Below are 26,996 nucleotides of genomic sequence, written 5' to 3' on the forward strand. Positions count from 1 at the left end.
GATCCTGGAGACCCACGATCAAGTCCCACGTCTGGCTCCCTGCATGGAGCCTGCTTCTCCCTCTGCCTGTGTCTCTGCCTCCCTGTCTCTCTCTGTGTGTCTCTCATGAATAAGTAAATAATATCTTTAAAAAAAAAAAAAGTTATGAGCCAGATGGGGCAGTTAGTTAAGCTCAAGTCTTGATCTGAGTCATGAGTTTAAGCTCCACAATGGGCTCCACACTGGGCACAGACCCTATTAAAAGTAAAATTAAAAAATGAATAAAATAGAGTTATGAGACAGAATGTAAGTGACCTGAGACATGTCAAAAAGCAAAGGTCCAAAGACTAGGCCTGGGAGGTGGGGAGGAGCACTCCAAAGTTTAGAGGTTGGGTAGATCAAGAGCAAAATAGCCTGGAAAAGAGTGTGCAAGGAAATAGAAGTAAGAGAGGTATCCAGGAAGTCAGGTGAAAAAAGTGTTTCAGAGAGAAAAGTAATCAACTCTGTCAAATGCCGACGGATCGAGTAAGATTAAACAACCAGTGAGTTTAGCAACATGGCAGTGATTGGTGACCACAAGGGCTATTCTACTGGAATGATAGGGACAAAAACCTAATAGGAGTAGGTTCAGTCCAAGGAAGGGGAAAACTTCATGCTGAAGAATCTGGATTTGATCCTGAAGATGAAGTAGAATAATGACATCACCATCTTTACTTCATACAATATTTTGGAGGCAAGAGTGAGGATGGGTTAGGAAAGGAGAAAGACTGAAGCCAGGTTAGAAGTTAACTGTTACACACACAAAAAAAAGTTAACTCTTCCAAGGAGAAAATTAAGGAGGGCCTGAATTTGGGGCTGGGGATGCAGAGGAGAAGGCACAGAGACCTCAACCGAGAAAACATCAGGAAGGTACATTAGAAAAGATGCCGCGGTTTGTGCAGAGGAGAAAGGACAGGAGAGGGTTTAACTTCCTTCTAAATGGCAAGAACCCTACTCACACTCCCAAAAATCTTCCTTCAGAACCACTCCCCACGTTCCGACTTGGAAATTCTCCAACGAAACAGTCATTCTGGAGGTTTCTGTCTCATGTGGCTTCATTTAAAACTGGAAAACTCCTGAGGTTTTCAACATATTAAAACTGTTCCACACCAGGCCCTGAACCTTCCTCAGACTAGGACAGGTTTGGGGGGTTGGAGACGGGGAGGAGCTGCAGGATAGAGAAAGATGAACCCAAGGTTTTGAAGGTCCTACCCATCCTTGTCAGGCCCAGCTGGCCGCGGGGATTCCCTTCCCTCGGAGGCCGCCGCGGATCCCCCGCCCCTCACGGTCTCCGCGTGTGAGTGAACGACACCTTCGTTCCCCGACCCTTGTCCCGCCTCTTAACTTCTCATTTCCGACCCGTTTCCACCTTCCCTCAAACCATTACTCCAGCGGGCCCGTCCTCCCTCCTCACCTGAGCCCCTCTCCAAACACTGACTCCAGGGCTTGGAGATGGTAACTAGGGAACCGGAGGTGTGGAACTGCATCCTGGGACAAGTAGTCCTGGAGAAAAGAAAGCAGCGGGAAACTACAATTCCCAGAAGACACTCCCTTTGCCTCCACGAGGCCCCCCCTCCACGCCCCCCCCCCCTTTTATTTTTTTTTCTTTTCCCCCCCCTTTTAAAGACACTTTTAGCCACGTGGCTTGTATGGGAAAAGCCTTTTAAAGCTATTCGTCATTTGTTTAAACCCACTATTTCGAGGGCATTCTGAAGGCGAAAGCGAGAAACAAGTCCGGGATAGAGAGGAGGAAGGAGTTTCATTCCCCAGGCAGGCACGTGGCTAGACAGCCGCCGTGGCAGCAGGCCGGCGTTCGGCGTGGTCGCCTAGGAGGTGGGGCCTCCGGCGGGGGCGCCGGGAAACCCCGTGGGCCGCGCGTAGCTTTCCTTTCCGATCGGCCATCTGCGGTGAGTGTGTGCTCTTGGGCCTGTCTCCCGCCGGCGGCCTCCCCGGTGCCCTCTTCTGCGTCCCCAGGCCTGACCCTACTCTTCCTTTCTCCGCCTCAGGTGGAACCGCCGCCAAGATGCAGATTTTCGTGAAGACCCTTACGGGGAAGACCATCACTCTCGAGGTAGGGGCCAGGTGGCGTGAGGACGCCGAGGCCGGAGTCGGGGCCTGAAGTGGAGTCAGGGGCCCGGCGGCCTCCCGCCGTCCAGTGTGTTTATGAGCCTGGGTGCTGAGGGCGGGTTGCCGATGCCTGAAGTGTGGGCTCGCACCTCTCCCGTGGATGCGGCCAAAGCCGGGCCCCGCGGTGGGGGAGGGGCGCTCCCTGCGGACGGCGCGAGCGCGCGTGGCGCGGCCGGGTCGGCTCTGGCCGCGGGCCCCGGGCCCTGCGCCCCGGGCCGGGATCAGGAAGTGCTCGGCCGCCCGCCGGGGTGACTGGCCTGCCCCGCCGCGTGGGCTTCGGCCCGCCTGCGACCGGGCTCTGGGCTAACTAGCAAATGGGAGTGGACGTTTATTGTAGTTTCTTACTGTGTTATCGATGCGTTTGCATTTTTAAACTCCTAGGTTGAGCCCTCGGATACAATAGAAAATGTAAAGGCCAAGATTCAGGATAAGGAAGGCAAGTAGTGTTTTCTGGCTTAAGAGGAATCAGGCTCTGCGGGCGCCCGCTAACCTACCGCGCTTACCTGCTGGCGGGGTGGGAAGAGGCGGGTGGGCCGACGGAAGTGCCTTCGAAACGATGTTTGTGAGCATGGGGCCAACCCGGGATGCTCTTGGCCTGTGGATTTGGGGAGCTGTTTCATTCTCTAGGCCTGTTACATCTGTAAGATGAAGGCGATGTTAACATGTATGACGTTTTGTCCTGGGGTTTAAATAAGGCCAATTGTGCAAGCATTTATTTTTTATTTTTTTTTTAATTAATTTTTATTGGTGTTCAATTAACCAACATACAGAAAAACACCCAGTGCTCATCCCGCCAAGTGTCCGCCTCAGTGCCCGTCACCCATTCCCCTCCACCCCCCCCGCCCTCCTCCCCTTCCACCACCCCTAGTTCTTTTCCCAGAGTTAGGAGTCTTTATGTTCTGTCTCCCTTCCTGATATTTCCCAACATTTCTTTTCCCTTCCTTTATATTCCCTTTCACTATTATTTATATTCCCCAAAGGAATGAGAACATACACTGTTTGTCCTTCTCCGATTGACTTATTTCACTCAGCATAATACCCTCCAGTTCCATCCACGTTGAAGCAAATGGTGGGTATTTGTCGTTTCTAATGGCTGAGGAATATTCCATTGTATACATAAACCACATCTTCTTTATCCATTCATCTTTCGATGGACACCGAGGCTCCTTCCACAGTTTGGCTATTGTGGACTGTGCAAGCATTTAAAATACTGCCTAGCGTAGAGTAAGAATAAGAACTCCGTGACGGCTGTTAATACCCTTTGATTAAGGATTATTTATAATCGTAGGCAGATGCGCGCCTTCTGATGTGACTTGATCTTTGTTGTTTATTAGGAATCCCTCCTGATCAGCAGAGACTGATATTTGCTGGCAAGCAACTGGAGGATGGCCGTACTTTGTCTGACTACAACATTCAAAAGGTCTGTTTGGAGGGAAGAGCAGTCCTTTATTTTTATTGTTTTTATTTATTTTTTTTAAGATTTTTATTTATTCATGAGAGAGAGAGACACGCAGGCTCCACGCAGGGAGCCCAACGTGGGACTCCATCCCAGGTCTCCAGGACCACGCCCTGGGCTGAAGGCTGCGCTAAACCGCTGAGCCACCCACCCGGGCGTCCCAAGAGCAGTCCTTTAAATATAAATCTTATTTTGTGACTTTTGACCAACACATAATTGGGGGAGAACAACATAAGATTAGCAACAGATTGCCAGGTAACTCTCCTGCAGTAACACTTCAGAAACACTGCTGTAGTTTTTCCTCTTCTGGATTTTGTATACTGTGTCCTGTGGTGTGCCTGAATGTGTTCCTTAATCTCCCTATAAACCGGTAGATAACTTTTCCTTGAAAACCTGCTTATCTGTGATGTTGCGTACTTATCGCTATGTGATGCTAGTTGCTCCTTTCTTAGTGGAATATGAGCATTAGTTACTCTAAAGCCTATTTCATCCTCTTCCTTTAATAGGAGTCCACTCTTCATCTTGTGTTGAGACTTCGTGGTGGTGCTAAGAAAAGGAAGAAGAAGTCTTACACCACTCCCAAGAAGAATAAGCATAAGAGAAAGAAGGTTAAGCTGGCCGTCCTGAAATACTACAAGGTGAGCCAACTTCATAAAAATGTTTTTATCTGTAAACTGATTTTGTTTGCATTGCTAGTTTCAAGCTTTCTACAAAAGTTTTGTTTGGTATAGTTTCATATGGTAGGTTCACTTTTAGCTACTTGTTCCAAACTAAAATTCTGATGTTGAAGTCAGATGTAGGGTTTAGGTCTTGGCTCTGTCCACCTCTTGCAAGGCTGGACTTCAGTGGGCTCTGAGCTGTTTTGTAGTAATTACTGGCGAGGATTTGGAGTGCTTTGGTTTTTAAGTACAAAAGACCATCACTGTTTGGTGATTTTAAAGGGAATATTTTGATGAGCCAGTTACCTTAGACTTCAGAATATGTTGTGAAATTAACAGTAGATTTGCACTTTTTAGGTGGATGAGAATGGCAAAATCAGTCGCCTACGTCGAGAGTGCCCTTCAGATGAATGTGGTGCTGGAGTTTTTATGGCTAGCCACTTCGACAGACATTATTGTGGCAAATGTTGTCTGACCTATTGCTTCAACAAACCAGAAGACAAGTAATTGTATATGGATTGATAATAAAAGAAGTGAACTGATAACATTTAATTGTTGAGTTTTGTTCTAGTGACTTAAAGATTGGTTTTTTTTTTTTTTTAAAGATTGGTTTTAAGTATCAAATTGATGACCACACTATTTTGATAGACTGTATATACTTTTGCAGAAGAATTAGGATTGTATTTAATATCAACTATCTAGATACAAACCAGCTTACGTTTCTATCAGTTTTTTATGTCAGCACTATTAAAATTTTGGACTAGATAATTCTGTTGTGAAAGGCTGTCCTGTGCATCATGGCCTGTACCCAACTGATGCCAGTAGCACAGACCTATTCCTACCAGGTATACCCAGACTTGACAAATGATCCCTGGGGTGGTGGGAAGGGGAGAGCTGCCCCTCCATCCCCACTTTGAGAAACACTGATTTGTATGAATTGGTGTTACAGGTCTTCCCTAAACAAAGACTATGACCGTTTATTTCATATATAATCAATGTAAAGGCTAAGCGTTCAGTACTCCAAGAAGTCATCCTGAGTCCCTGGGGTTTGGCTGGGATATATGTTGTCCACAGTACAAGTGAACCTTCAATGTTTTGTGTGATATCTTGGGAATTTTAAACACTTTGTTCACTAGTACTATTAACATTGAGAAATAGTTTCAGGCAGTATTTGGCACAATATTTTTTTGCCCATCACCTAATTCAGGGAGGTTTGCTTATCTTGGTAACACTCAACTAAAACATGCAGTTGAAGTTTAATATAAAAATTATTACATTCAATGGCATACCAATAAATTCTCTTATAAAATTCTTTCCAAGATTTCTACTTCCTTGGAGGCATCATCCTTAAATAAGGTTTCCTATTTCTGTAGCATTTTGACAAGTTAACCATGTTAACACTTGGTAAACTAGCTGTTCTCTATAATTAAGCAAGACGTGTTTACATTTTTCAGTTTATTTTTTGAAGTAATCTCTGCCCAGCATGGGGTTTGAACTTTGAGCCCAAGAGTCACATGTTCTACCAACTGAGCCAGTTGGGCACCTCCTTACTTATTTACATTTTTAATATAATTTTAAAATCCTGGATCCCAAGAAGTCTTGCCTGGAACTTCTTTTTCTTCATAACAAATAATTTCATCTCCCACTTTAAATTCTATCTTTTCTTCACTCAAACTGAGACCACAGTCCATTCCACTTTTGATGACTGAAGTATCATCTTTATGGTGTTTCAATGAGGTTAATGAACCTTAAGAAAATACAAAAAAACCCAAGGTACATAATATATTCAACAAATAATACCTACTAAGTGCTACGTTGTCTGGTAGTAAAAACACTGAAAACTCTAAGTTTTATAGTACTATCATGTTATATGATGGAACTAAACACTAGGGAAACCAAAGACAAAAGGTTTGCTGTAAACTAAGATTTGGTTTATAGCAAAAGATAACTAAATATCCCATTTCAAAGGTAGGCTAACTGCAGAGGATGGCATTATACTCAGGACTTACATGAGATAAACCTTGTAAAAGACTGCAGGCAAAAGGTCAAGTTAAAGAATGGAGGTAAGCAAATATGCTGGAGAAAAGTCTAGAATACAGAGCTGGAAAGGTGGTTTGGGGCCAATTTTTAGAAGCCTAAAACTTAGATTACTGATTTATCAGGATTATCATTATAGGTTATTATTAGACTATCAGAATTTGTAAGGGAGGAAGCCTGTCGAGACCACATTTGAGTTCATAAGAAGGAATGGCCTGAACCAGGAAATGGGAATGCAAGCCAGATTTCAGATGATGACACAGAATTAGCAGGTTTTGGTGACTGGATCAGATGTCAATTTGAAACAAATTGTGATGTTGCTTACCCTTCCAAATAACATCTCTGTTACGGATTAACTTAAATTTTTTTTGTTTTTCTAACTGTCCCTTTTGGACTCTGCAGCCGGCCACAGGAACTTTTTTCTTTCCTTCTGTTACAGTGAAGGTAGCTAGTATAGAAGCCTCACCTTAAGAAAGAAGAGAATATTGAGTGCACAGAAAATAAGATTCTGAAAAACACATAATTTCACACATTCTGCACAAAAAGTGTGAAAAAACAAACTCATGCATTGAAAGAAGTTCAGGTTTTCTTTGACTCTGCCAACTTTATTTTCCTGACCACTATTAGAAACGTGAAATGCCTGGGTTTTGTTGGAAAAGAAAATTGCAAAAACACGTTTCCCAAAAGAATGAAGAAAAGTGGAATTCATGTTTTTCAGCTGAATAAAATGCACTAGAAGAGAACAGTTTACTGTCTGCTCCATTAAAAACCTGGTTTCAGCTATCCCTCAGTGTATTTTCTCAAAGAGATCATCTGTTGTTACCTGACTTATTTTTAATCTCCCCATTAGTAATTTATATCCATTTAAGAGTACTAATTCTGTAACTTAATTTTTCACTTAAAATTTAATTTTACAACGATTACTATCACACACTATCACATACCATTTACTGACGTGTTATTTGGTTCCTAGAAACCCTTGTAGGACTCAAAAGTTTTCCAAATTGTGCAAGAATATATAAAACTATGGTCATGTTTAGCAGGCCCGAAAAATATTAAAATCTCTGGGCCACAAGAACAGATAAAATGATTCAATCCATCTCAAATACATTTAGGCTTCCATCTGGCTAAGGGATATGCTAGAAAGCAAAAATTTAAATATGTGATACTTTAAAGTAAACTTTCTTGTCATGGTGGATTTCTCTGCCAGCTTCCAGGACAAAAATCAATGGCTCCTGGGTACCTGTGTGGCTGAGTCTGCCTTTGGCTCAGATTGTGATCCCAGGGTCCTGGGATAGAGTCCTACATCAGACTTCCCCATAGGGAGCCTGCTTCTCCTTCTGCCTATGTCTCTGCCTGTGTGTTTGTGTGTGTATCATGAATAAGTAAATAAAATCTTTTAAAAATAAAATCAATGGCTCCTTCCACAACATACATAATCTTTATCCCTCCCATCCCAGTCTAATTTGTACTACAATCGGTTGTTGATGTCTAAACTTTAGGACAAGTTCTTACCGCCTTATTTGCCTTTGTATCCCTCAGGGCAGAAGTATAACACGTTGCAGATGGCAGGCATAAAGATGAAGTTAGACTGAATAGATCTACAGTAGTCATTTTTTTCTAGAACACAAGGCTATACTTTGCTTGCAAATGTCATTTATAGCACCTAAGATATGAATGTTTAACATTCAGTAAACACGCACCTATTGGATTCTCTTCCACAGTGCAGGGCAATCTGAAGCTCAGTTCCTCCTGCACATCTTCAATCAGACGGTAAATGATTTTGTGAAGCTTAATTTTTACTCCTTTTTTTGCAGCAGACTTCTGGATAACATTGCCCGCATTCACATTGAAGCCATATATAACACCTGGCAAGCAGACAAACGATCGATAAAGTAGCACAAATATTGCATTAAATAAACACTTTTCTTTCAAGCAGCAACTCAAATCTAAATTGTCTTATTTCCTTCTATGTAAATTAAAAGCGAGTAGAGGAGAGGAGAAATTCTATAATTTTCCCAGGAAACTAGCATATTTTCAAATTACAAGGATTTTATAAATTCTACTATGCCTTGTTTAATAAGGAAAATTTCTTCACAATTTTTAAATCCAACTATTTAAGAGACAAAAGTGCCCATAGTATGCAAGGCAGCATTCCAAACAAAACTTTGGTTTTTATACCAGAGAAATAAGAAAAAACTGATTAGGGGTAAAACATTATTACATTGTTTTAATAACAATTGTATTACTAAATTATAATCTTATTGTCTACAACTTTTTGTGGTTTATTCATAAGTATTCAACTGGCCAAAAGATGCACAATAATAGTTATTTAATTGGTAAAGTTCAAAAGTTATTTAAGAAATGAAAGAAGTTCCCTGGAGCTAACCATTTTACCAAAGAATAACGTATTTAGGGGCGCCTGGATGGCTCAGTATGTTGAGTGTCTGTCTGATTCTTAATTTTGGCTCCCATCAGGATCTCAGGGTGGTGGGATGGAGTCCTGCCCTTAGCAGGGAGTCTGCTTCTCTCCTCCCCCTGCCTCTCCCCTTGCTCACTCTCTTTCTTAAATAAATAAATAAATCTTCTTAAAAAAAATAACTACAAATACTTTGGAGGAAATAAAAAAGGAAATAAAAAAACACTCTTGCCTTAAATAAGTGAAACAAGGCAATGCTGACAGAAAAACACAACCACCTTCAAAGTCTTATCATTAAGAAATCATTCAAAACACTATCTACATTACATAACAAAGTGCTAGGCTAATCAGTGCCTAGAAAATACTTGGAATTAGCATTACAGAAAATACCTTTTCAGTAGTAGAGGTAACATCTAATTCTATTTTTTTTAAAGATTTTATTTATTTATTTGAGAGAGAGAGAAGGAGCTGGGAGAGGGACAGAGAGTGAGGGAGAAGCAGGCTCCTCACTGAGCAGGGAGCCTAACATGGGGCTGTATCCCAGGACCCCAGGAACATGACCTGAGCCAAAGGTGGATGCTTAACCAACTGAGCCATCCAGTCACCCCAACATTGAATTCTAATCAAGTCCAATCATGAAGTACCTAAGTGATTCATTAATCACTCAATAAAATGTTGGTGCTTTGCTAGGTGACTTCATTAAAGTGACAGTCGTGAGTCACCTTTTTGTATGTAAGTTCAACTAATAAATAGTCCCCTTGCCTTCTTATGTATTTAAAGCTAAAATCAGTGCTTGCTTTGGCAGCACATACACTAAAGCTAAAAATAGCTTTTAATCTAAGACAGGATTTGTAAAATTACCAATTAATAGAAAATAGACAAAAATAAGATAAAGTACTGAACAAGCTGATAACAATGTTAGGAGCATTCAAAAGTCTAAATAAAAGATACAGAGAACTAATCTTGGATTGGGTGGGGAGCTTGGAGGGGGCAGAGGACAGTATCTTCAAAAAAAAAAGGAAAAACAAGGGTATGAAAGAGTTGCTCAAGGTTGCAGTGCAGTGAAATGAGCGGAGCTATGGCTGCAATACTGCACATCCCATTTGGCTCCATGGCTGGGGCTCAACTACAGCAAGAAGGGGATGTTCATAAGGGTAAATGGCAGGTCAACTAGCCAAGCAACAAAAGACAGAAGCAAATGGTTCACAGTGTGTTCTGAGGAACACAGTTAAACAAAAAGGAAAGAGAATTCTTACCATGAAATGTTTCAGCAAGGTTAACATCATTTTCACTGACATCACCCACACCAAAGTGTACTAATTGGAGTTCACACTCATGTGAAGCGTCATAGGTACTCATAATGTTCACAATGGCCTCAACGGAACCATCAACATCACCTAAATGCAGCAAAAGTTTAAAATGACTGGTTTTAAGAGGCATTAACAAACACAAAAACGACACAAATCTATCTAAAGCCATAACAGGAATGCCATTTACCACTTAATCCACTTGGAATTAGGTTTAGCATTATAAATATCTATTTAATTTAATAAAGTTTAATGAACCGAACATACATTTACAACAAAATCAGCAAGAAAAATATTTATTAAAAATTTCCCCCAGTGCAATGCCTGAGTGGCTCAGTGACTGAACGTCTGTCTTTGGCTCAGGTTATGATCCCAGGGTCCTGGGATTGAGTACCGCATCTGTCTATGTCTCTGCCTCTCTGTGTCTGTCATGAATAAATAAAGAAAATCTTTAAACAACAACAAAAAAATCTCCCCCAGTGAGGGGTGTGCAAAAAGTTTGAAGGAGGGCAAAGGTACAAACTTCCAGTTATAAAATGTGTAAGTCATGAGGATGTAACATACAGTCTAGTGACTATAGTTAATAAGAGCATTTGAAAGTTACTAAGAGAGTAGATCTTAAAAGTTCTCATCACAAGAAAAAAATGTTTTGTAATTATGTATGGTGATACATGTTAACTAGACTTAACTGTGGTGGTAATTTTGCAATATATACTAATATCAAATCATTATGTTGTATACCTGACACTCACATAATATTGTATGTCAATTATACCTCAATTAAAAAAAAAAAAATCTCCCCCGGGGCACCTGGTTGGCACAGTCAGTTAAGTGTCTGACTCTTGGTTTTGGCTCAGGTCATGATCTCCTGGGATCATGGGTTGTGGGATCCAGCCCTATGCTGGGCTCTGCGTTCAGTGCAGAGTCTGCTGAAGTTTCTTTCTGCCCCTCTCCAACATGCTCTCTCTCAAAAAAAAATCTTAAAAAAAAAAGACTCCCTCTAAATGCCAAACTATTTTTAGCTTAAATTTAATGGCCCAAATTAATTGTGAGAATTAAGAAATACATATATTCCAGAAATGAGCGTAAAGTAAATTTTTTCCAAAGTCACCTTTAATAATTATAGGAAGTACAGGTGAATCCCTTTCTTCTTTCTCTTTTGGCTTTAAAAGTTTTTGTTCCTTTTTTTCTTGATACTTTAGAAATGATCTCTCCTTCCAGTGCAAAGTGCCATACTTCTCACGGGCTTTGTGATGTGCTTCCTGGTGTTCCTTTCGCTTTTCTTCTATTATTTTCAGATCCTCTTTATTTTTCTCCTGTTCTTGCTCATACTTCCTCCAGTCAACAACTGCACGTGCCCTTGGCTTCACAGGGAAAAAAACAGGTATTATTTAACTAAATAAAACCAGTCACTTATGGGTTAAAAGCTTTGTGTTTTTCCCCAACTTTAGCTTTCTTAACTCATACATGAAGCTACTAATTCCATAAATTTCAGGAAATTTTTATAAAACTTTAATCTGGGGATTTTGTGTATAACAGCTGATCTAATTTAAAAATATTAGCTCAAATTTAAAATAATTCTATAGCCAAATTCTAAAATGGCATTATTAGCCTCTCATAGGCCCTTATAGTCTACAACTATTTGTTAACATAAATATACTTACTTGGTATAACACTATAGATTAATATTTATAATCACCGAATCATATCTAATATATAGGAATTAAGCTTGATATACCTCAGATTCTACTTCAAGAATTTCATCTCCTGCAGAAGGGAGGTCTCTCCAGCCTACAATTCCCACTGGCATGCTGGGATAGGCCTCTTGGATTGGTTTTCCATTCTCATCAAACATCAAGCGTACTTTTGCCCAACTCTTTCCAGCAACCAGAATCGAGCCTTTCCTCAAAGTTCCTCTTTGAATTATAGCTGTAGTAACGGGACTAAAATGAAAATAAATGTATATATTCTTACTGACATAATCAGAATCTAAGAACACTTTCTTAAGTAGAGCAAAGATCTTTATGAGCCTTAAATATATATAATATGTACACAAGGGCTAAATTTCTCAAGTACTTTTTCACTACAGAAATATTTCTACTTAATTGCCAAAAGGTAGAAGCAAACCAAATGTCTATCAATTGAAGAACAGAGATAATGCAGTATATACACACAATGGAAAATCATGCAAGCTTTAAAAAAAGGAAAGCCCTGTCATATGCTCCAACATGAATGAACTTAACTCAAGAACATTATGCTAAGTGAAATAAGCCAGCCAAAAAGGACAAACACTGTATGATTCTATTCATACGAAGTGTCTAAAGTAGTCAAAATCATAGAAAAAGAGTATTGAAAGATAGTTGCTAAGGGTTGGGGAGAGGTAGGAGGGGAAATTATGGGTGTAAGGGCTTCAGTTTTACAAGATTAGAAAGTTCTAGAGATCTTTTGTATAACAATGTGAATATATTCAATCCTATTGATCTATACACTTAAGAATGGAAGAATGGTTAAGGTGGTAAATTTAATGTTATGCTTCTTTTATCACACTTTTTAAAAATAGGAAATAGGAAAAACAGGGATCCCTGGGTGGCGCAGCGGTTTAGCGCCTGCCTTTGGCCCAGGGCGCGATCCTGGAGATCCGGGATCAAGTCCCACGTCGGGCTCCCTGCATGGAGCCTGCTTCTCCCCCTGCCTGTGTCTCTGCCTCTCTCTCTCTCTCTCTCTCTGTGACTATCATGAATAAATAAATAAAATCTTTAAAAAAATAAAATAAAATAGGAAAAACAAAAACTAGTTCTTACAAGCTAATGATAGTGAAGGCTGCAGATAGCTGCGTGTTCTGAGAATCCTAATCCTCTTTCTGTAACTAATTTGTTAAGCAGTGAAACATTTTGCTGATAGGGAGAAAAATTAAAGAAGAGAAGAGCAATGCAAAGACCTTCCTATATATTATATTAATGAGTAAGGACATAAAGAATTTAGGAATCCTAAAATGCAAAAATTGCTATTTCATTCCAATTTGTTGGTCTATACAGCTTTATTTACCAATCCAGTAAAACCAGTGGGGAAAAAATTCAAGCAAACTGGACTACTCACCTCATCTAAGACTAGTAGATACATACAGATAGTTGCTATGGTCTACCGATAACTGCATTTTTGTGTTCTGTGTGCTAGTGCAATAAATCCTTTTCAAAACAAATGCTTTGAAAATACTGTTCATGTCTAATAATAATATACAATAAAAATAATACTTATTTAATCAAGTCACAAAAACAACAAAAATAATTATTAAAAAGCAAGCATTTTAACAGTCCTACCCTCTTCCTTTGTCTGTGAAAGATTCTATTACTGTTCCTTCTACTGGACCAGTGGGGTCTGCTTTCAATTCTAACATTTCTGCCAAAGCAATCGTTGCCTCTGCCAAAGCCATCAGATTATCACCCTTCAACAACAACAAAAAGGCTTTAATATACAATAATAAAATATTATCTGAAATTTAAATATCAGGGTCAGAAAGCCAAATAATCCTTCACAGTTATATTATACTTTTCTCTTTAAGTATTAAAATTATGAATCATCCAATTAGAAAGGAAGCAAGGAAAGGAGGAAGGGAGGGAGGAAGGCAGGAAAGAACAAAGCAAAGAAAAGCAGAAAACCTGATCCAGGGATAGGTCTATCAAGGAAGAAAAGCTATTTTATTAAAAGCATTGACATTATTGGTACTTGTTAATACCCTTTTATAAATACTTCATTCATTCTCTCTCCTCCATCTGTCTCTGTAATTGTATCTTCTTCCTCTCACTTTCTTTACATTGCTACTTTGCATTTGAAGTTCTATCTAACTGAAGATTTCATATCTATTATTTCATTTGACCAACTTAAGAATGCTATAAAATAAGTAAACCAAACATTACTTACTCTTGTCAAATAAATAAGGAGAAAAAGTACAGACTAGACTCTAAGACACACTCTGTAATCACCGAGCTGTGCAACCTTGAAGAATCACTTCACCTCCCTCAACCTCCTTTTCTCAACTGTAAAATGAGGAAGCTAGATTAGATGATTGTTTCACCTTTAATGATCTATGTTCACTATGCTTTCTAGGGCTCCAAGATCACACAGCTGATTAAGTAGCAATGGAACTGGAACTGGTATGCAAGGGACTTTTCCATTCTCTGCGTCAGCTAAGAGATGGCTCAGTTGTCAGAGTATAAAACAATGGAGACAAGTGTAAACAAAGCTGATGAAATACTCTACTCACTCATCCACTTATTACTAGTATCTATTTCAATTTACGAAATGCTGCTCTGCAAAGCAGAACTGGAGTATTTCTTTGCATCAAGGGTCCTCTATCTCTACTTGGAAAAAAAGGATTCATCGTACTTCCTGCCACTTCCTCCCAATTGCTTCCATTTCCCAGGAATCATCTCTGCCATGCCTCCAAGTTTGCCTAAGCAGCATCTCCTGATATCTGGGCAGAAAAGGTGATCATGTCTTCAAATGTTTTAATCTTGTCATATAGCTTTCAGAGTGCAAGGGCAATTGAGGTATAGTGGAAAGATAAAACAAGGTGGCATGTTATGAATTTCACAGAAAAAGAGACATGGCTTTACTATTGATGGAGGCATGATTAGTGAGCATTTTAGAGGTAACAAATTTAGGAAATCTAAAGATAAAATGAGACTTAACAAGAGGGAGGTGGCCAAATATAGTACCATCCCTTCAGTGAATGATGAGGAAAATAAAGTATTATATATTATGCATAAACCATGGAATATGGTAAGAATGGTCAAAAAACAAAATTGTTACTTAGCAGCAAACTGCTTATAAGAGAACTGGAAAATGATGTCACAAAGCAGGTGTTTTTCAATCAAAAAGAATCAGAAAAGAAAAATTTCAATCATAAAAGACCATTTCAATTAGAAAAGAATGATTGGTCATTTGAAAGAAAAGGAATTTAAAAGAAAATGGAATTCACCATAAATAACATAAAACCTACAGCAATCTAATTCATAAAAACACTGAATCAATCAATAACAAACTGAACTCAAATGTTTTATCTTTGTATTAGTGAAATTTTTGTTTAAATCCTCGCTAAATACCCTAAGACCTTTTCTATGTTTTTTCACTATAAAAACAAGTACTTACTATAAATTAGATTTCATTTCTGCTTAAAACAGTCTTCAGCAGCTTACTATCACCCTATCCACATCATTTATCATTTGTTCCCATTCTTAAGTATCTCACAATAAGAAATGCATTAGGTCTGGACTTGATCAGCTATGTAACCCTGGACTGGTGACTGACCTTTCTGAGCCTAATTTCTAATCTGCCAAACCAAGACAACGATACCAGCTTTGCCTAATACTACAAAGGATTTTTAAACAACAGAAATTGTATGTATCAAAATGCTGTTTATGTGCACCACGTGCATTATATACAACAGGCCCATCTGAACATATCAGCTCCTAAGTGCCTGCATTTACCGTGACTGCAGAGATGTGCACTGCTTGGACATCGCCTCCATAATCCTCACACACCACATCATAAGCTAGCAGTTCTTTCTTCACTTTTTCAGGATCAGCCTCAGCTTTGTCACATTTGTTTATGGCAAGTACGATAGGCACTGAAAGACAGGTAAAATGAGTGCAGATGAGGACACCTTCAACTCCAGGTATTGACAATGAAAAGCATCAATCTTTTCTGGCTTTCTCTTTACTCAGTAGATGTACTAAACTAAGAGATCTAAAAAAAAACCAAAAAAACAAAAAAAACCCTGCTTTAGACACTCCCTACACTGCTTTCTGCACATAAAGGATTCTGGATGTGAAATGTCAAAACTATCATTATAAACAGATTCTGAGTTAAGAATAGATACCTAAGATGATAATAAACAAACAAAACACAACATTTTGAGTAAAGAAAGACCTATCTTTAAACCTGCATGTAAGATCAGCAACTATACTAAAGATAATCTCCAGAAAAAAAAATCAAGATAAGATTCTCATCTAATACTAAACCACTAGATCATTTGCCTCTTCTTTCCAGGAGCTATTAAGTCATTGTTAAAGCCTAACATCTCACCCTGGAGTGACACAAAGGAGCATTGTTGTAAACTTTCTCTTAGGATTTACAGCAACTCTTCATTCATACACACTTACTTTAGTGACTAACTCATAGTAGATTCTCAATAAACATTTGTATAATGAATGAACCAAATAATCATATAATCTACTTGTCAATATTAAACATACCCTCCCATTAGAGAAATCACATAAAATGCTAGGAGATAATTCTCTGGTTGAGTTTCAACAACTTTTGCAATTTTCTCAGGTATCAAAAGAAATTGAAAACAGACACAAAAAAGTTATACAATCCACAACGTACTATTAGAAAAATTACATTGCATATGGATGAGCTAAAATTTAACAAAGACAAGAGAATTAGAAGAATTAGGTATAGGAAGCATGCTTGTAAGAAATTTACCCTATCACAACCACCTGCTTTGTTATGGGAATCCCTGACAAATTTATCACTCTCTTCCTTTTGTTATAGTCCCTCAAATCATTAAGAACATAGTCCATCCCACAAAGACAGTTTTGAGGAATTAAAAAGGAAAAAGAGTAACCCTGGAAACTAAAAGGCCAGATTCCCAATGTGGACATGATGAAAAGTAAGTGTAACTGGAGGCAGTTCCTGTCATTCTCTGGTTCTTAGTTTTCATGCTGTAAGAAAAGAGCTGATCTAGAGTGTGACTGTTAACCTTTCTTTTTTTCTCTTGCCAACCAACCTAGGGGAATAGGATGTACTCTCCATCAGGTACATTTTCTGCTATCTCAAGATATTTTCTCAGTGGGCATAGGGTTTACATCAGAGTAAGAATGAATGTACAAAGTATATGTGTGGGAGGGTGGCTATTACTACAGTTTTTAAATGAAAAAGAAAGCGAGAAGATAGCTAAGCCATTTTCTAAAAGTTTCAATTTTACACCTTTGACCAAGTAAGAACTTATTTAAAGGACAGGAAGGAAAAGTTTCTCTTTAGAGAAGAATTCCAGGGAATAAATGAACAAGGAATAACAGAAACGGAACATCACCACATTACAACTCCTAGTGTATTTAGGTACACAGGAGTTCATTATTCTATTCTTACTTTTAGAACTCAAATTTTCCAGGATAAAAAGGTTTTTTAAAAAGTCATTTAAAAATAATTAAATTCTCACATCATGCCAAGTAAGTAAACTGTATTGGAAGGACTGTATTTGTGATCCCAGGTCCACACATGAATCCTACTACACCCTTTTTAGTAGTTATGTCTGTGGAAAAACAATTCAACTGTCCTTGAGCCTTATCTCTTCACAAGTATAATAATCCTGGGATTTCCAGGAAGATTAAAGGGCCCCAGAATAGTGACTCTACATGCTGGATCCTTTAAAAAAAAAAAAAAAAAAAAAAAAAAAAACCTACTTCCTTCCTGACACCTAAGTCAGCCACATGGTACCTTGAGCATCTCTGGCATGCTGAATAGATTCTACAGTTTGTTTCATCACTCCATCATCTGCAGCTACAACCAATATAACAATGTCAGTGACCTGAGCGCCTCTGGCTCTCATTGCTGAGAAAGCAGCATGTCCTGGAGTATCAAGAAAGGTTATCCTTTCCCCAGAAGGCAGAGAGACTGTGGAAACAGAAATCCAAGAACACCATGGACTCAAATATGTACTTTCTTAATACAAAGGAATATATGTGAAATTATCAAACAGAATCAATAATTCTTTAAAATAATTTATTCCTTCTGTTAACCTTAATCAGGAACAATACAGATCATCATTTCACACTGAGAAATGTAACAACACAGTGAAATCTTTAGTGTTTTCTTTTCATTAATAAATTCAAACTAAAATTCTTCCTATTTCTAGAATATGCTTTTCAAAAATGTACCAATTGGTATCTAATCTGGAGACCAACAGCTATATAGGCAATTCTCCCCTTCATTAGCAAACATCAGTTGCACTACTGCCTTAAGCAACAAAGGCAATATAGTATACAGTTAGGAGCTAAGGATTTGAGCCCAAACTCAGCCTCAAGTATAAATTTTGGCTTTGCCACTTACTAGCTGTGTACCTTGAATGAGTAATCCAATCTGCACAAGCCTCAGCCTCCTCATCTATAAGTAGGAATATTAATACCTACCTTGTGATGTCGTTGTGAAGGTTAAAAACATAAAACATATAAATAAAATGCTCACCACAGTGCTAGGCACATGCTAGGTGCTCAGTAAATGGTAGCTGTTATTTAATTATTACTAACAACATTATCACAATCTAGCATTGAAGAATTGTAGGTTCATTAAAAAAAAAAAAAAAAAAAAAACTAAGAATGAGCCAGAATAAAAAAGATAATATAATTTTCTTCTTATACAATGTACAATATAAGCTTTATGAAACCACCTGCTCTATACTTCATCAGACCAATGACTTTAAGCTTTAGGCTTCCCTTTTATTTGAATTTGTCTATCTCATATTATGACACTTTGGTTTAAAAAAATAGTATGTGGGGTTCCCAGGCACATTGTAAGGTAATGTGTGTTCATACCAAGAAAGGCACCAATGTGCTGAGTGATGCCTCCAGCTTCCATTGCTGCCACTTGAGTTTTTCGCAGTTTGTCAAGTAACGTCGTTTTCCCATGATCAACATGGCCCATTATAGTAACAACTGGGGACCTTGGGATTAATAAAGCTGGATCTGCCTGAGGCCTATAATTAACAGCAAAGGAGTTTCATTTCTTAAATATCTTTATAGCCAGTGAATTGGTTTGCAGTCATCTCTGTAAACTACCATTAACAATAAAACCCAACATTTGGCTTTCATTAGATATAAATATCTTCCTCTTCCATAAATACAATTAATGAATGACCTATGACAAAATATATAATGACTGCCCACGTACAGTTGGCATCTTCATAACAAGCACACGGAATAAAATTTTTAAGTTCAGGATCAATATACACACTCGGCAAACTAAGAAAAACAACCCGCAGAGTTTTATAACCTAAATATACTTTATGATGTTTTAAACACTTTGAAGAAAAGTTTATACTCCCATATCATTTTAACTACAAAAAAAATTTAAGGTATATCTTTCCGTTATAAAATGTGAATAAAACTATACGGTCTCCATCCCCCTACATGGTTAAGTTTTACCTTCTTACAGCATCTTTATTTTCTCTGACTTTGTCCTGTTTTAATTTGCTCCATTTTAACTTCATCCTCATCTTCTTTAATACTTCTTTGATCCACGCTTCATCTAAATGTGAGTGTGCTTCTAGTGAATCTATGTCAATATCAGTGTTCATTAAAGCTTCAAATACACAATCTGGGTGGAATAGATAAGACCTTTTAGGATCATGAGTTAAATGTTCACAAAAGTGACCTCTATTAATAAATGTCTATATATAAACGGTACACTCAGTGAGAATAACTATGTGAGCTATTCTTCTAATGTTAACAAATTACAAACAAAGTCAAAGAAAATAATCTTTAACATGTGATCATTTATATTAAGGACATTACTGCACTCATAAACATTTGAATATTTATGTACCTTATGAATCATCTGAGCCACCAAAACATTACATGTTGTACACATTTATACTGAGCAGTTTATCACAGCCTAGTTCTTTGAAAACTTGTGGTTATATACGTCATGCATATATAAATGTGCATATATAATGTGCGTGCATATATAGCTGATTCTCATTATTCACGGTGAGTATGTCCTAAACCCACCACAAATACTGAATTAGCAACTACTACACCATCACTCCAAGGGGAAATACAAGGTTAGGTTCCTTCAGCTCCTGATCACATCTTCATTAGCCAATCAACACACATTTTGTTTTATGTGTTTCTGTTTCAAGACACCTTATTTAATATATACTGTTGATTCAGTAACATTCAACTCACAGCTAAAAGCCCTAAAACCGGTGCATGAACAAAGTTTGTCTAACTCATGTATTTTCTCTGTAAAGCACATGATAGCCTTCTTGCAGTTAGTAAACAGCACTTCTTTAGCACTCAGCTTAGAGCCAATTTAATCAGCAAAATCAACAAAAAGGATAAAAACGTGAAAACGTTGTCACTAAGCCACAAAATGACCCTTGTTTGCAACATGAGAGCTAAAGCAAGAAGGTCGAAATTTACCTAGTTGAACCTCCGCTAGGAATGTGTGATTGGGCAACTCAAATTTTCACTGCTCCACACGTGTCCAGGAATGACTGTGAAAGCACTGTGAATACTGATTTGGTGGCTACAAATACATTTTAGAGAATAGGGCAATACAAAATCTCCATATAACAAGGATCAACTGTATGCATGTGTGTTGTGTACACACACACACACACACACACACACAGAGTTTCTCAGAATATACATACGTACAATTTATTTATTTATTTATTTATTTATTTATCCATTTAGGATGTCCAAAAAGTCTTAAAATATAGGAAAAATATTTACTTGGTGTTCTTCTTTGCATTTTATTTAATATACTTTTTTTTCATTTCAGTCATATTTCCCTGTAGATGATAAATGAATTTATCTGTGATAACGAAATAAGTAGTTTTATGCTTCTTAACTTTTAATTACCGTTTAAATATGTATTTTGAGAGACAAGAGAGAAAGGCATTCTCAAATAAGCAAAACATTATACAATAAAGAATATCCTATTCACCACTGTGCAGGTAAATGTTTACTCACAAGACTCTCAAAAGAAAAAAAAAAAATTTCACTGATTGTTACAGCATTTCCCAACTTCCATTGTGCAAAAACTTCCACTATAGCTGATTTCAGCTACGAACATGAAGTCACCAAACACAGAGATGGAAAGAGATGCACAGTAGCATACCATTATATAGTATTTCTACCATATAGGAATATGGGCGTAAATAACCTCAAGAACACAGAAAATAGCAAAACTCAGTAAAAGAATTAGGAGTGCAGGGGTTCAATGAGTATTTATTACCTTTGTTTATGATTTAATTTTTGTAATGGTTATGTTTACCAGCTCACCTACTTCCTTAGTTAGCAATCGGCTGAAAAACTGGTGCAAGCCAGCCCCACACATCACTGATCCTACTCTGTAATAATGCTAAGATATCCTTTTCTATATATATATCCTCACCACATCCTTTCCCAAGAAAACAGTTTAAAAGACTGGAACAGTACAAATTTTCTATATGGATATGCACTCAGAGAACAGAAAATCCATATAAATTATAATGAGGAGAATTATGTTTCTAATAATGCTAAAATCCCTAATAATCCAGTAACTACAGTTTTCCAAGGTTATCCTAAACTTATGAAAATAACTTCTACAGAGATAATCTCTTTCCCTCTATACTAAATGCATTTAATGTTAATATATTATTTTATCTTAAATATTTACAAGTAGAAAAGTACCTAAAGCATTTGAACCAGAAATATTACATCTGAAGTTATTTTAATTTACCCAGAGGAGGGAAAAAAAAAAACTACTCACAGTGCTAAAATAGTAGTTAAAAATAGTCACCATCTTCTTCTTCTTCCTTTTTTTTTTTTTAAGTAGGCTCCATGCCCAGCATGGAGTCCAACACGGGGCTTAAACTCACGACCTTGAAACTGAGATCTGAGCTCAGATCAAGAGTCGCAAGTTTAACTGACTGAGCCACTCAGGGGCTCCCAAAATTTTCACCATCTTTAATTTAAATGAGATGAAAATATAACACTAAATAAGCTTCAAATATATAACTTTTATTTAAATCATGGCATATCAGTTTTGGATCTAGAGCACCCATCTATAGGATTAAATTTATGTTTTAATTACAGTTTATTTAGCAATACAAAAGAATTATTAGTTATGGGTGTGGAGGGAGGCAAGGAGCCTAGGTGGCTCCATCAGTTGAGCATCTGCCTTGTGATTTTGGCTCAGGTCTTGATCTCATGGGTCATGGGATCAAACTTGCCTCTGGCTCCCCACTCAGCAGGGAGTTTGCTTGGAATTCTCTTTCCCTTTCCTTCTGCCCCTCCTCACATCTGTGCTGCTCCTGCTCTCTCTCTCCCTCTAAAATAAATAAATAGAGCTTAAAAAAAATCCATATCTTTAGTGATAAACATAGAAATATTTATGGATATGTTAATAATTATCACTGGCTTGTGCATATATTATACTTATTACTCCATTTTTTCTGCTTTCATGTATGAAAATTGCCAATAATAAAAGTCTTAAAAATCACATCTACTACCAATGTTATTTATAAAGTCCTATCAATACAGTTTTCCTTGGAGAAACTGTCAATGATGCAGCCATACGTATTTGTTCTCTTAAACTTTTCTAATGAAATGATTACATAATCCAACTGCAAAGTTATAAAAATGCAAGACTGGGTGAACTTTCTGTTCTTTATAAGAATGTACATTACAGAGAATAGTAACCCTTTCAGGTAGGAAATACATTAAAATTCTATCTCTGCTGTAATTTACAAAATAATAATTCTTGAGAGATAATCTGGTCTGTGAATAAGACCATGGTCTTGATAGCCATATTCCCTGAATTCAAATCCTGGCTCTACCTGGCTCATACTAACTGTGGCAATTATTTATCCTCTCCATGCCACAGTTTCTCAACTGGGGATAATAAATGGGGATAATAATTACACTTATCTCTAGTATACCATGAGAATTACATGAATTAATATACATAAAATACTGGTACATAGTAGCAGCTCAATAATAGTTATTATTTTTCTTTTTTCCAAGAGTCTGCTTTGTCACTTTATTTTGCTACAATAATAGGCTATTTCTTATTTAATGAATTTTAATGTTAATTTATAATGAGAACTCAAATTCTGTTCCAATAATCCTAAAGTGGTAGTAAATACACCAACAGTGCAATGAAGGAATAAAAAAACGACAATGATGCTAAACATTTATAAGTAAAAACAGTATTATTAAAAGTTGTTACTACAAATATTTTTCTGCTGGCACTATAGATATTGTTGCAATGAGTGAAAAAAGAAAGTCAGAAATTATAGACAACAAAGGGAAAGTATAAATACAGTCTCTCAGTCCAAAAACATTCTTTGGACTTCCTCTATAAACCTACAGAATTTCTGAGAAGGGTTAGTACAGAGAAGAAAATCTTTTCCACTTTTATTAAAAGAAAAATCTTAGAGAACTATATTTAGCTAAGATATAACACACTAGAGTTTGTGACCTAAAGTGAAAAATACTGGAATGATTTAACATCTTTTTAAGCCACCAGTCTCATTTTCATCTTTGACTGTCTTAGTCTCATTGCAAATAAAAATTCCATTGTGGGAATATTCAATGTTCCCACATTTTTCCTTATAAAATTATCTGACCCACCTATGTCTTTTTCCATTGCCCTGGCCAGTTCCTCAACAGTCATTCCAATCCATACCTCCACCTCCTTTTTGGATTTTGTTGAAGATAACGGAGGTTTCTGTGATCTTTCTTCCTGTTAAAAATTCAGGACGTAGACAGAAGGAAGAAAAAACTAAGTGACAATAGATTTATTCTGGAATATCTACCATAATCACAGCTCTGATTCCTACCAACTAATATTCACACAGATAGTTAAACCTTAGACTAAAATCCACAATCTTCCACCTCTAATTCACAATTATATACTGATTTCCAGGTAATCGAATTCATCAGCATTACTAAACAACAAACTAGAACATCCCTTTTTCACAAAGACTCACTGCCTGGAGTGTAGCAGTAAGGAATAAAGATTTTGTAAATGACAAAACACGCAAAATGGATTTCTACTCATGTCTTAGCACTTTCATTTCAGACCAAATAACAGAGTAACTGACAGAAATCTATAACTACCTTTTTTGTTACTAGAAGCCTATATTGAGATAAAGCTGCCCCAATGACCAAGTCTGTTTGCCAAGGCCAGACACAGGGCTGAGCTGTCCACACGGGAGAAGCAGATGAAAACGCATGACTCCACTGTGCTAACATTCTTCTTTGACCTAGGCTGTGCAGCTGCCTAAAGACAGCGTGACATCGTAGCAAGTTCTCCAATTTCAGTATCTTCAGGTTCATGTTGCCCCTGGAAAAATTTTTAACATAATATTTTGGTTAATATTAAAATCAAGTTAGCAAATATTAATTGGATATCTACTCCATGAAAAGCACTGTGTCAGAGTTACAACAATAAGTAAAGCTGGGAAAAAAAAAAAAAATAAGTAAAGCTGGGTTCCTGCCCTGAAAGAGCTCACAATCTAATTAGAGAGATGGGATTCCATACTAACTACTCTCTAGATGTTAATTACCATCACCGTTAATGTTCCTACCAGGCCAGAACTGAAATACAACTTACAAAGAGATTTTTTTCTTTTTCTTTTTTTATAATTTTTTTTTTAAGATTTTATTTATTTATTCATAGAGACACACACAGAGAGAGAGAGAGAGAGAGAGAGAGAGTTAGAGACACAGGCAGAGGGAGAAGCAGGCTCCATGGAGGGAGCCTGATGTGGGACTCGATCCCGGTTCTCCAGAATCATACCCAGGGCTGCAGGTAGCGCTAAACTGCTGCGCCACCGGGGCTGCCCAGGATTTTTTTTTTTTTCATCATTCTTGAAACATCAGCTAACCAGATCACAACTAGAGTGATTTTTCTAAAATGCGAACTTGAACTCATCAGCTTTTTGCTAAAAACCCTGCAGTGGGTGGCCATCACCTCCAGTGTCAAGTGTAACTTCGAATCATGCTATCTAAGGACTCATTATCTGCCTTCTGCAAACCTCTCACTTCATTTCTTACTCATTGTCCCCTCACTCCTATCTCCAAGCTTTTATTATTCTGACCCCCTTGTAATCCCTAATAGTTTATCATCTAATTTTTGAACCTTTGCATATGCTCTCTTCTTGGAATTCTTTCAACCCTCAATATTCTTCCCTCTTTCCACCTCCCTCTCCCCACCAAAAAGATGCTTTAGAGTGGGAAGAAGGCACCTAATAAGTATCTATTGAATAATGCCTTTTGAATATTATTCTCGGAATGAAAGAAAAGTTACCTGAAAGGAAACTGCAACAGAACTCAATAGTATCGTCCAGAACTCAAGAGTATAGTCATTTTTCTCCTTGAGTCTTCTTTCTGCTCTCAGGACTGCCATTTCTACAGATTTGCTTTCTTAGCTTCTAAGGAAAGGAGCGACTAAAATAATGTAGATGTGCCCGTTTCCGTCTCAGCAAACACTTCCTGAGTACCACCTTCCAGACATAACATTTGAGAATATGTCGATTCAGAGTTTAATAAGCCAGAGTCCCTTCCTTCAGAGTTTACGGTCTTTAAAAAGTTCCAATTTCATGATTCTCAGGCACATGAAACACCTGAAGAATGGCACATTTTAAAAATCTTATTTAGGGCAGCCCAGGTGGCTCAGCGGTTTAGCGCCTGCCTTCCGCCCAGGGCGTGATCCTGGAGACCTGGGATCCAGTCCCATGTCAGGCTCCCTGCATGGAGCCTGCTTCTCCCTCTGCCTCTCTCTCTCTCTGTCTCTCATGAATAAATAATATCTTAAAAAAATTTTTTTTTAAATCTTATTTAGGTACCTGTCCCTGGCCTAACAAGGAAAGGGATTCCTTTAGGGGGGAAAAAATATCTTAATGCATCTAAAACCAGATTCAACAAGGGCACGGGTTAATGGAATGCAAAGAGATTAACCAAAGTACAGACAGGTAACAGGAAGGAATCAGCAAAATAACATTAAGGGCAATAAATCCAGGTGTGAGAACAGGAAGGAACCTTACTTGTTACTTATTCCAAGCTCCTCATTTTACAGAAAAGGAACCCGGTTTCTCCGATGTCACACCACCAGCTAATGGCAGGTCTGGAGGCCAAGCTGTCTGACCCCCGGGTCTTTCGCAGCCAGGATTTCCTTATCGCGGACTCTGAACAGAGATGCGGGCAACACTCGGCGGCGTCGGTGGGCGCTGTCAGCCTTGGAATTTACCTGGAAGGTAAAAGGGAGTCACGGTAGAAAAAAATGACTGGTGTGGCTTGGCCTCGAACCCGGGTCCCGGGGGCCGCGGGGCCAACACGGCGCCCGCCACGCCTGCGCGGGGCTCGCGGGGCTCACACGCACCGCCGACAGGCTTCCGGGGGCTCGCTGTGTACAGGCGGTGCCACTGCCACTCCAGGCCAAACAAAAGACGCCCTCCCGGGGCCCACCCGGCAAACGGACCGCACTTACCTGGCGGCCGCGTCAGGCTCTGAGCGTCGGGATTCAGGAGCAAGGCGGGGATCACCTTGCGGCGCCGGGATGCGGCTCGCCAGTCCGTCCCCGAAACCGCCCCCCTCGGACTTCCGGTGCCGCCGGAAGCGGTCCTCCCCGGAATTCGGACGGCGGAGTCCCAAGGAGCTGCGGCGGCCAGAACTCGTGGGGGCCGGGAGGCGGTGGGTGCGCGTTGCAGTTGCGTCCGCGGGGTCCGCCGCGGGTCGGGGGCGCCTCTGCAACCCTCCCCTTCCTGGGAGGTCACTTACTGCCGCCGGGGCGGGGAACTGGAGCCGCCTTGATGCTGAAATGTGAGGGAGGTGATTGCTAGGCTTTTCAAAGACGCGTGCCCAAGGAGGGGGAGATGTTCTCCAAATTACCTGAGCGGAACCCTTCATCGCTGCCAAGGTCCTGGGAAACGAGAAAAGACCGTGACAGATCAGAAGGGACTAAGGAGACACGATCACCGTGTGCGACGTGGAATGCTGGTTGCAATCCTGGAACAGAAACGCACATTAGCGGAAAAAACTGCGATCGGAGCCCAGCGTGCGGGAGGCTTGGCTGTAACGCCCTGTGCGAGCTGCTCCAGCCTGCAGGGGTGTGAACATCACACGGGGCGCGGTGCCGGGCGCTTGGGAAGTCTCTATTCTCTCCGCGGCTTTTCTAGGATCTAAATTTATCCCAAAATT

At 38.8% G+C, this 26,996-nt stretch overlaps 3 protein-coding genes across 9 annotated transcripts in view; 1 reads left to right on the forward strand and 2 right to left on the reverse strand.

The window, feature by feature from the left end:
• Positions 1-1,512, reverse strand: part of CLHC1 (clathrin heavy chain linker domain containing 1) — a 31,383-nt gene extending 29,871 nt beyond the window's left edge. For 2 of the 4 annotated variants that reach the window (XM_041757068.1, XM_041757065.1), the window contains exon 1: positions 1,433-1,512. The gene's annotated coding sequence lies outside the window, so the exon portion shown is untranslated. The remainder of the gene's footprint in view (positions 1-1,432) is intronic. The other 2 variants (XM_041757069.1, XM_041757066.1) reach the window with 2 other exon arrangements.
• A 337-nt stretch (positions 1,513-1,849) lies between these two features.
• Positions 1,850-4,802, forward strand: RPS27A (ribosomal protein S27a). Its single transcript, XM_041756110.1, has 6 exons — positions 1,850-1,925; positions 2,025-2,089; positions 2,527-2,581; positions 3,480-3,565; positions 4,108-4,239; positions 4,618-4,802. Exons 2-6 carry the CDS (start codon positions 2,042-2,044, stop codon positions 4,765-4,767), a joined length of 471 nt encoding a protein of 156 aa, XP_041612044.1. The 5' UTR covers positions 1,850-1,925; positions 2,025-2,041; the 3' UTR covers positions 4,768-4,802.
• Positions 4,803-5,700: 898 nt separating this feature from the next.
• Positions 5,701-26,588, reverse strand: MTIF2 (mitochondrial translational initiation factor 2). Of its 4 annotated transcripts, XM_041756106.1 has the most exons (15): positions 26,287-26,588; positions 25,844-26,046; positions 23,916-24,141; positions 23,427-23,538; positions 19,227-19,398; positions 18,618-18,778; positions 17,524-17,700; positions 15,510-15,649; positions 13,341-13,465; positions 11,762-11,966; positions 11,135-11,387; positions 9,973-10,113; positions 8,001-8,165; positions 6,623-6,763; positions 5,701-6,007 (listed from the first exon to the last, which is right to left on the reverse strand). In XM_041756106.1, exons 3-15 carry the CDS (start codon positions 24,132-24,134, stop codon positions 5,835-5,837), a joined length of 2,184 nt encoding a protein of 727 aa, XP_041612040.1. In that variant the 5' UTR covers positions 24,135-24,141; positions 25,844-26,046; positions 26,287-26,588; the 3' UTR covers positions 5,701-5,834. The 4 variants fall into 4 exon arrangements, with proteins under 4 accessions (XP_041612040.1, XP_041612041.1, XP_041612042.1 ...); XM_041756107.1 differs by lacking the exons at positions 18,618-18,778; positions 19,227-19,398; XM_041756108.1 differs by lacking the exons at positions 23,427-23,538; positions 25,844-26,046; positions 26,287-26,588 and having other exon boundaries at positions 23,916-24,046.
• Positions 26,589-26,996: the final 408 nt, after the last annotated feature.

The sequence above is a fragment of the Vulpes lagopus genome, chromosome 5 (genome assembly GCF_018345385.1).
Source record: "Vulpes lagopus strain Blue_001 chromosome 5, ASM1834538v1, whole genome shotgun sequence".
Classification (NCBI taxonomy): domain Eukaryota; kingdom Metazoa; phylum Chordata; class Mammalia; order Carnivora; family Canidae; genus Vulpes; species Vulpes lagopus.